The sequence below is a fragment of the Scomber japonicus genome, chromosome 2 (genome assembly GCF_027409825.1).
Source record: "Scomber japonicus isolate fScoJap1 chromosome 2, fScoJap1.pri, whole genome shotgun sequence".
Classification (NCBI taxonomy): domain Eukaryota; kingdom Metazoa; phylum Chordata; class Actinopteri; order Scombriformes; family Scombridae; genus Scomber; species Scomber japonicus.
This window is the reverse complement of record NC_070579.1, coordinates 1,381,851-1,393,154: the sequence shown is the minus strand read 5'-3', so window position 1 is coordinate 1,393,154 and position 11,304 is coordinate 1,381,851. Positions and strand designations below refer to the sequence as shown.

Below are 11,304 nucleotides of genomic sequence, written 5' to 3'. Positions count from 1 at the left end.
GATAATCGGTGCTCGTGCAGACCCACCTGTTCAGCCTCGCTCACCGGGGTCAGGCGGACTCTGCTCGACATCTTTCTGGATCCCTCCGCGGCTTTCTGCTCTCTTCAGTCCGGCAGCAGCATCTCCTCCGCCGGCTGCTCTACAGCATCTCTCCCCGGGAAGGAGGCCACCTCAGCGGGGCTCAGCCGGGAGGCTCGGCCGGCCGGAGGGAGCGGGAGGCCGGGGCGGGGCTCACCGCAAGGCCCGCTGCCGCTGCTGTCTGCGCTGCTGCGGGAAGGAGCCCCGCATGGAGGAGTCCCCCCGCACACACACAGAGAGAGAGAGAGAGGAGGTGAAGGAGGAGAAAGAGAGAGAGAGAGAGGAGGAGAAGGAGGAAGAGGAGGAGGAAGAAGAAGAAGAAGAAGAAGAAGAGCAGAGGAGGAAAAGTTGAATCGCTTCCTGGAGGAGAAACACGGAGCAGCCTCAGACAGCAGCACTGCGGAGCGCTGTGACGTCACAACTCCTCCTCCTCGTCATGCTCATCTTCACCGACGTCACCCCCCCCAAAAAACACACACATCACCCCCCCCCCTCCCCCCCACCCCATCCCATCCCATAATATCACCCGATTATATTAACAGTGAATCAGCTGTTTATTATAACACTCATTAATAATAATGTGCCGACCCTTTGGAGGCCCCGCCCCTTATGTTGGGAACCACTGGACTCAACTAACTGTATATAAAGTACTACAATACTGCAGTACTTTTACTGTAATACTGCATACTACATCACTATAATACTGCAGTACTTTTACTGTGATACTGCATACTACATCACTATAATACTGCAGTACTTTTACTGTAATACTACATACTACATCACTATATTACTGCAGTACCTTTACTATAATACTGCAGTACTTTTACTGTAATACTGCATACTACATCACTATAATACTGCAGTACTTTTACTATAATACTGCATACTACATCACTATAATACTGTAGTACTTTTACTATAATACTGCATACTACATCACTATAATACTGCAGTACTTTTACTGTAATACTGCATACTACATCACTATAATACTGCAGTACTTTTACTGTAATACTGCATACTACATCACTATAATACTGCAGTACTTTTACTGTAATACTGCATACTACATCACTATAATACTGCAGTACTTTTACTGTAATACTGCATACTACATCACTATAATACTGCAGTACTTTTACTGTGATACTGCATACTACATCACTATAATACTGCAGTACTTTTACTGTAATACTACATACTACATCACTATAATACTGCAGTACTTTTACTATAATACTGCATACTACATCACTATAATACTGTAGTACTTTTACTATAATACTGCATACTACATCACTATAATACTGCAGTACTTTTACTGTAATACTACATACTACATCACTATAATACTGTAGTACTTTTACTGTAATACTGCATACTACATCACTATAATACTGCAGTACTTTTACTATAATACTGCATACTACATCACTATAATACTGCAGTACTTTTACTGTAATACTACATACTACATCACTATAATACTGCAGTACTTTTACTATAATACTGCATACTACATCACTATAATACTGCAGTACTTTTACTGTAATACTGTATACTACATCACTATAATACTGCAGTACTTTTACTGTAATACTGCATACTACATCACTATAATACTGCAGTACTTTTACTGTAATACTGCATACTACATCACTATAATACTGCAGTACTTTTACTGTAATACTGCATACTACATCACTATAATACTGTAGTACTTTTACTGTAATACTGCATACTACATGACTATAATACTGCAGTACTTTTACTGTAATACTACATACTACATCACTCATAATACTGCAGTACTTTTACTGTAATACTGCATACTACATCACTATAATACTGCAGTACTTTTACTGTAATACTGCATACTACATCACTACAATACTGCAGTACTTTTACTGTAATACTGCATACTACATCACTATAATACTGCAGTACTTTTACTGTGATACTGCATACTACATCACTATAATACTGCAGTACTTTTACTGTAATACTACATACTACATCACTATATTACTGCAGTACCTTTACTATAATACTGCAGTACTTTTACTGTAATACTGCATACTACATCACTATAATACTGCAGTACTTTTACTATAATACTGCATACTACATCACTATAATACTGTAGTACTTTTACTATAATACTGCATACTACATCACTATAATACTGCAGTACTTTTACTGTAATACTGCATACTACATCACTATAATACTGCAGTACTTTTACTGTAATACTACATACTACATCACTATAATACTGCAGTACTTTTACTGTAATACTGCATACTACATCACTATAATACTGCAGTACTTTTACTGTGATACTGCATACTACATCACTATAATACTGCAGTACTTTTACTGTAATACTACATACTACATCACTATAATACTGCAGTACTTTTACTATAATACTGCATACTACATCACTATAATACTGTAGTACTTTTACTATAATACTGCATACTACATCACTATAATACTGCAGTACTTTTACTGTAATACTACATACTACATCACTATAATACTGTAGTACTTTTACTGTAATACTGCATACTACATCACTATAATACTGCAGTACTTTTACTATAATACTGCATACTACATCACTATAATACTGCAGTACTTTTACTGTAATACTACATACTACATCACTATAATACTGCAGTACTTTTACTATAATACTGCATACTACATCACTATAATACTGCAGTACTTTTACTGTAATACTGTATACTACATCACTATAATACTGCAGTACTTTTACTGTAATACTGCATACTACATCACTATAATACTGCAGTACTTTTACTGTAATACTGCATACTACATCACTATAATACTGCAGTACTTTTACTGTAATACTGCATACTACATCACTATAATACTGTAGTACTTTTACTGTAATACTGCATACTACATGACTATAATACTGCAGTACTTTTACTGTAATACTACATACTACATCACTCATAATACTGCAGTACTTTTACTGTAATACTGCATACTACATCACTATAATACTGCAGTACTTTTACTGTAATACTGCATACTACATCACTACAATACTGCAGTACTTTTACTGTAATACTGCATACTACATCACTATAATACTGCAGTACTTTTACTGTAATACTGCATACTACATCACTATAATACTGCAGTACTTTTACTGTAATACTGCATACTACATCACTATAATACTGCAGTACTTTTACTGTAATACTGCATACTACATCACTATAATACTGCAGTACTTTTACTGTAATACTGCATACTACATCACTATAATACTGCAGTACTTTTACTGTAATACTGCATACTACATCACTCATAATACTGCAGTACTTTTACTGTAATACTGCATACTACATCACTATAATACTGTAGTACTTTTACTGTAATACTGCATACTACAACACTATAATACTGCAGTACTTTTACTGTAATACTGCATACTACATCACTATAATACTGCAGTACTTTTACTGTAATACTGCATACTACATCACTATAATACTGCAGTACTTTTACTGTAATACTGCATACTACATCACTATAATACTGCAGTACTTTTACTGTAATAATGCATACTACATCACTATAATACTGCAGTACTTTTACTGTAATACTGCATACTACATCACTATAATACTGCAGTACTTTTACTGTAATACTGCATACTACATCACTATAATACTGCAGTACTTTTACTGTAGTACTGCATACTACATCACTATAATACTGCAGTACTTTTACTGTAATACTGCATACTACATCACTCATAATACTGCAGTACTTTTACTGTAATACTGCAGTACTTTTACTTTGTAATGTAGTATTTTTATGTTCATTGAGTGTAAATGAAGTAACTTACTGTGTTGGATCCAGTGATGAAGATCATGTAGATGCAGCTGAGAGCTCAGGAGAAGGACTGTAAGACTGTAAGAGGACTTTGAGTTGAGATGTTTATGTCAAACTTTTTATTGCTGAATTATTTCTGAGTTTAGTGACAGTGCGAGAAATAAAGAAAATACTTTACAGCAGTGATGGAAACTGTATTTAAACCTTTAATTAAAGTAAAAGTAGAAACACTGCCGTCTAAAATACTCTGAGTTAAAGTATAATCAGTTAAATGTACTTCAAGTATAAAAAGTAAAAGTACTCATGATGTAGACTGTGATAAATAAGAACATAAATGGAGTAAAAAAGCAGAGAGTAAATTAAAATGGAAATACTAGTAGTAAAGTACCTTTTAATCTACCTCATATTTGTACTTTTATTGTGAAATGCACCTCACCATGAGCTGTTTCCTCTGTATAATATGTTTAATTATATAGTTATTTTCCATCAATGCCTCAAAAACCTCAAAGACTAAAAAAAATCACTGCAAAGTTATATTATATTCATATATTAGATGTTGTAAAGAGTATCAAATAATAATATTAATAATGATGATATCATTTTATAGATGATTAAATGCAGTTGGAGACATTTAAACTCTTTCCTTCCTTCCTTCCTTCCTTCCTTCCATCTGTCCTTGTTCCCTTCCTTCCTTCTTGTCTTCTCTTCTCTTCCTTCTATTTGTCCTTACTCCCTTTCTTCCTTCCATCTGTCCTTGTTCCCTTCCTTCCTTGTTCATTTTAAAAGATGATTAAATGATCAGTTTGGAGACATTTAAACTCTTTCCTTCCATCGGTCTTCCCTTTCCTCATTCCTTCCTTCCTTCCATCTGTCCTTGTTCCCTTCCTTCCTTCCTTCCATCTGTCCTTCCTACCTTTCTTCCTCCGTCTTCTTTTCCTTCCTTATTTCCTTCCATCCTTCCATCTTTCTTCCTTGTAAAGAGTATATAATAATAATAATAATAATCCTGATATAATGTTAAAGATGATTAAATGATCAGTTTGAGACATTTAAACTCTGATTTAAACAGTTGAAGCTCTTTGCTGCCACCTGCTGGTCAGACTGATCCGATGCAACCTTCCTTCCTTTCTCCCTTTCTTCTGTCCTTCTTTCCCTTCCTTCCCTCCTTACTTCCTACCTGGTCAGACTGATCCGATGCAGCCTAGAAACACTCGGCTGGGTACGGAAGCTCATTAATGACAAAATACATTAATTAAATAAAATAAGACCTGTGAGATTTAAGAGCTGAGAGTAAATTAAAATGGAAATACTTCAGTAAAGTGTCTTTTAATGCATCTCACATTTATACTTTTTATTGTGAAATGGACCTCACCATCAGCTGTTTCCTTTAATTCAGTTTTACATTTAAAAAAATGAATTCAGTAAATTTACAGAAATACTTTCCTTAAAAAACCTCAAAGTTATATTCTTCCTCCCTTCCTCCCTCCTTTCCTTCCTTCTTCCTCCCTTCCTCCCTCCTTTCCTTCCTTCTTCCTCCCTTCCTCCCTCCTTTCCTTCCTTCTTCCTCCCTTCCTCCCTCCTTTCCTTCCTTCTTCCTCCCTTCCTAACTTCATTCTTTGACTTGAGAACAGGAGAGTTAAATATTTAATCAGCTAACTCAGGGGTGTCAAACATGAGGCCCGAGGGCCAGAACCGGCCCGCCGAGAGGTCCAGTCCGGCCCAGTTTCCTTCTTCCTCTTTTCCTTCCTTCCGTCTGTCCTTCCTACCTTTCCTCCTCCGTCTTCTTGTCCTTCCTTCCTTCCTTCGTCTCTATCTTCTTTTCTTTCCCTCTGTCCTTATTTCCTCCCTCCCTCCCTTCCTTCCTTCCTCCCTCCTTTCCTTCCTTCTTCCTCCCTTCCTAACTTCATTCTTTGACTTGAGAACAACCGGAGGGTTAAATATTTAATCAGCTAAACGCTCCAAATACGGAAGCTCATTACTGCCAAAAATAAAAAATTCAAATAAAAAAAAGAAGTGTGAGATTTAAGGGCTGAGAAACACAAACCCTTCCATCTGTCCTTGTTCCCTTCCTTCATTCCTTCCTTTCTTCCTCCCTATCTTCTTTTCCTTCCTTCCTTCTTGTCTTCCCTTCCTTCCATCTGTCCTTGCTCCCTTCCTTCCATCTTTCATTCCTGTATTCTTTCTTCTCCTCCTTCCTTCCATCTGTCCTTCTTACCTTTCTTCCTCCCTGTCTTCTTTTCCTTGCTTCCTTCCTTCTTTCCTTCTTCTCTTCTCTTCCTTCCATCTGACCTTGCTCCCTTCCTTCCTTCCTGTATTCTTTCTTCCTATCTTCTTTTCCTTTCTTCTTTCCTTCCATCGGTCTTCCCTTTCCTCATTCCTTCCTTCCATCTGTCCTTGTTCCCGTTCTTCCTTCTTTTCTTCCTCTCTGTCTTCTTTTCCTTCCTTCCTTCCTTCTTTCCTTTTTGTCTTCTCTTCTCTTCCTTCCATCTGTCCTTGCTCCCTTTCTTCCTTCCTTCCTTCAATCTTTCCTTCCTGTATTCTTTTCCTTCCTTCCATCGGTCTTCCCTTTACTCATTCATTCCTTCGTTTCATCTGTCCTTGTTCCCTTTCTTCCTCCGTCTTCTTTTCCTTCCTTCCATCTTTCTTCCCTCTATTCTTTCTTCTCCTTCCTTCTTCCCTTCCTTCCTTCTTTCCTTCTCGTCTTCTCTTCTCTTCCTTCCATCTGTCCTTGCCCCCTTCCTTCCTTCCTACCTTTCTTCCTCCCTTTCTTCTTTTCCTTCCTTCCTTCCTTCCATCTTTCCTTCCTGTATTCTCCTCCTTCTTTTCCTTCCTTTCTTTTAGTGGTCTGAGTTTAAACATCTGCACATTATAATAAAAGCTGAACCATGAAGAACGACTCGGCTCTGTGTTGTAGGAGTTTGGTTTAATATTGTATTTTTTCTTCCTCTCTATCTTCCTTTCCTTCCTTCTTCCCTTTCCTCATTCCTTCCTTCCATCTGTCCTTGTTCCCTTTCTTCCTCCCATCTGTCCTTCCTACCTTTCTTCCTCAGTCTTCTTTTCCTTGCTTCCTTCCTTCTTGTCTTCTCTTCTCTTCCTTCCATCTGTCCTTGCTCCCTTCCTTCCTTCCATCTGTCCTTCCTACCTTTCTTCCTCTGTCTTCTTTTCCTTCCTTTCTTCCTCCCCGTCTTCTTTTCCTTCCTTCCTTCCTTCCATATTTCTTTCCTCCCTTTTTTCCTTCCTGTCTTCCTTTCGTTCCTTTTATCCTTCCTTCCATCTTTCCTTACTTCCATCCATCATTCTGTCCGTCCATCATATCTTCGTTCCTTCCTTCCTTCTTTTCATCCCTCATTCCTTCCTTCGATCCTTCCTGCCATATTTCCTTCCTCCCATTGGTCTTCCCTTTCCTCCTTCCTTCCTTCCTTCCATCTTTTCTTCCTTCCATCTGTCCTTCCTACCTTTCTTCCTCCGTCTTCTTTTCCTTCCTTCCTTCCATCTGTCCTTGCTCCCTTCCTTCCTTCCTTCCTTCCTTCCTTCCATCATTCCTTCCTGTATTCTCTTTCTTCTCCTCCTTCCTTCCTTCCATCTGTCCTTGTTCCCTTTCTTCCTTCCTTTCTTCCTCTGTCTTCTTTTCCTTCCTTCCTTCCTTCTTTCCTTTTTGTCTTCTCTTCTCTTCCTTCCATCTGTCCTTGCTCCCTTCCCCTGATTTTAAACATCTGCACATTAAAATAAAAGATGAACCACATGATGAAGAACGACTCGGCTCTGTGTTGTAGGAGTTTGGTTTAATATTGAAAAATAAATTAACGAAAATAACTTTAAAACGCAACAGAAGACAAAAAAAAAGAAGAAAAAAAAAAGAAAAGAAAGAAATCCAGATTATAAACATTCTTTGCCAGCAGGGGGTGAACTCGCAGTGCTCATGTCAGATTAAATTTACAAATATAGATATAAAAAAGGAATTTATTAGACATATCCACAAATCACGAAAGCATTCCTTTACATCCAGTGAGCTGAGTCTGGGCTAACGTCCGACCGAAGTTCCTCCAGCTAGCTACAAAAAGGTCTAGAAAATTCGTATTTATATATGTATATTTCATACACATGCCGACGCGTGGACGTAAAAAAACTCAACTGTACAAAACGAAAAAGCACACGGTGGCGACGTCGTGGATGGAATCGTGATTAAAAAAAAAAAAAAAGAGAACGACCTTCGACCCCGCCGGGCTCTCGGCCAATCGGAGGTCATGTCTGGAATAAACCTTTAAATTGATCCGATTCAACGATTTTGGCTTTTAAAAAAAAAAAAAAAAAAAAAAAAACGTAAAGTCTGACAGCGTCTTTACGAAGTCATGTGACAGCAGGAAGTGACTCATCGAGCGTCGCCGCCTCGACTGTTTAGTGTTTCTACTAAAAGTGTTTCTACGTGATAACGGCCGAAAACGCGTTAATGGCCGAAAACGTGACAACGGCCGAAAATGCGATAACGGCCGAAAATGCGATAACGGCCGATAATGTGGTAACGGCTGATAACACGATAACTGCCGAAAACGTGATAACTGCCGATAACGTCGGATAACGCAATTACGGTAGTTAACTTAATAACGGCCAAAAACGCGATAATGGCCGGTAACGTTATAACGGCCGATAACGTGATAACGGCCAATAACGTGATCATTTTGTCCATTCTTTCGTAATAAACTGAGAAATGTAATAACTCTTTGCTTCATAACAAATAAATAAAACTTAAATAAAGTAATATTAGCATAATTTAACGTTATCAGCTCCAGTTATTACATTTGGTTGTTTTACGAGGCCGTTCAATAACTTTATTACGTTATCGGTTTATTACGTTTAAAAACAGGCTATATTACTATGTTATCGGTTGTTATCGCGTTATCGGCCGTTATTACGTTATCTGTGCTACTCGGCTTCTGGTGCTTTATAACGACGGGAGGACGAACGGGATCGATACTCGAGTTAAATATTATCTACATCGCTCCGCTGAAAAAAAAAACAACGATTTAAAAGCTTTGATCGGTTTCTTCGTCGTAACACGAACTACGATAACATCACACGTGGAAATGTCTCGTTCTTTAGACGCCCGATGAAATCTTCGTCTTTCTGGGAGAGAAACGTTCGGATCGATTGTCTCGGCTTAGCGTAAAGATCGGAAACAGCAGCGAGGGGGGGGAAACGGTTAGCTTAGCGAAGTCCGAAGTCCTGAAAACACAACTATGGAACTACTTACGCTAACTGTGAGTTTAGTTGGCTAGTTCTGTTGGCTTCAGATTTCTCGGCTTCGTGAACAATCGCCAGACTGAAACAACGTAGTGTACATTTTTTAAAACACGTCGGCTCCGAGTGTCAGTTTGTACATAGAAAACTTGAGAGATGTCGGAACTACACGACCTCGAACCGTTTAAATGTCGGTATAGTTTTCATTTATTAACAGGAAGTTCGTAAGTTCGTAAGTTTTGTGTTCACAGAGTAACGTTGATATTTCCAGATGTTACTTCCTCAAACATCTGGATGTCCTCGAGTCAAGGAAGGAAGGGAGGAAGAAGGAAGGAAAGGAAAGGAAAGGAAGGAAGAAGGAAGCAAAGGAGGGAGGAAAGAAGGGAGGAAAGAAAAGAAGGAAGGGAGGAAGAAGGAGGGAGGTAGAAAAGAAAGGAGGAAGAAAGGAAGGAAGGAAAGAGGTAGAAAAGAAAGAGGAGGAAGGAAGGAAGGAAAGAAGGAAAGAGAGAAGGAGGAAGGAAGGGAAGGAAGGAAAGAAGGAAGGAACAGTCAAAACAGAGGGGGTCAATTTGACCCGAGGACGACAGGAAGGTTATATTGTTGATTTTTGAGTTTTCTGATTTAAAAAAAAGTAAAATTTTGACATTTTTATACAAAAAATAACAAAAAGATCCATTTTTGTATAAAGGAAAAAATAGTTTTGTAGTGTTTTAGTGTTTTTTAATCGGACCAGAATTGAAACATATTCTTTCTCTTTCTGAGCAGGAAGTAAAATAAATATATTAACAGATATCAGTAAATATATTTCGGCTCTTTTATCTTCAGCTAGCTACTGTCCGACCGTCTGCTTCGGGCCACGCTAGCAGTTTCCCCTCGTTCCCAGTCTTTATGCTAAGCTACGCTAGCAGTTTCCCCTCGTTCCCAGTCTTTATGCTAAGCTATGCTAACAGTTTCCCCTCGTTTCCAGTCTTTATGCTAAGCTACGCTAACAGTTTCCCCTCGTTTCCAGTCTTTATGCTAAGCTACGCTAACAGCACCAATATCCAATCTGAACATCTCGGAGCGAAAGAGAAGATTTCCGTTAACGTACCGACGAGACACACAAAGTAGTAATAATAGGAGGTAAATACTGGAAGTCGCGATCGAGTCGTAACTCAAAAACAACCCGAACATACAAAATAATCATGTCGTGATTTTGGTGAAGAACTAATCTAAGAAAATAAAATCAGCCACAGACATCATTACGTAATCAGTCCTCTCGCTGGTTTCAGGGAACATTTATCGGAATCAGAAGAACTCGTGGAAACTGTCGGAAACTGTCGGAGAGCAATCGTCGGACTGAAACAACGTAGTGTATAGTTTTAAAAACACGTCGGCTCCGAGTGTCAGTTTATACGTAGAAAACTTGAGAGATCGCGTAGCTGCACGACGTCGAACCGTTTAAATGTCGGTATAGTTTTCATTTATTAACAGGAAGTTCGTAAGTTAGAGTGACGAGAAGCTACGTCTGTAAAGGTTCGAATCCTTTCTCAAACCTGCCGATGTTTCAGCTTCAAACCTCATTTCTCTTTATTTTGGTTCATTTAAGTTTTTTTTATAGTTACGATGAATTTAACTGCTTCCTGTTAGCGGCACCTACAGTCAGTTCAGCTGTTTATGAAACCATGAAGAATATATTATTAAAATAACTTGTTACGCAGCAGCAGGTTTTTATCTTCAAAGATGTTTTCATGATTTCGCTGATTTAACATTTACGGGATTTTTAGTGTTTCTACTAAAAAGGCCGATAACGTGCTAACGGCCGATAACGTGCTAACGGCTGATAACGTAACAAATAAATAAAACTTAAATAAAGTGATAGCAGTTAATGTTACGTTATCAGCTTCAGTTATCACATTTATTTTATTATTATTTTTTACCAGGCCGATAACGTAATAACTTATTACGTTATCAGTTTATTACGTTTAAAAAATGCTAACATAAGGTAACATTTGTCTTGATTTTTTTATTTAACTCCTGACTGTTTCGACTGTTTCCCACCTGATCCTGAACGTGATGACACCAAGAAGGAATAGCTCAGAGAATATTTACCACATAGCTGACGAT

At 38.2% G+C, this 11,304-nt stretch overlaps 2 protein-coding genes across 2 annotated transcripts in view; both read right to left on the bottom strand.

The window, feature by feature from the left end:
- The window catches only part of LOC128378281 (serine/threonine-protein kinase MARK1-like), a 22,823-nt gene extending 22,649 nt beyond the window's left edge, over positions 1-174 (bottom strand). Inside the window, 1 exon segment of the mRNA XM_053337745.1 lies at positions 27-174. Coding sequence (XP_053193720.1) covers positions 27-71 — 45 coding nt within the window. The 5' untranslated portion in view covers positions 72-174.
- LOC128378299 (neoverrucotoxin subunit beta-like) overlaps positions 1-11,304 on the bottom strand; it is a 151,373-nt gene that overhangs the window by 73,250 nt on the left and 66,819 nt on the right. The window lies entirely within an intron of this gene.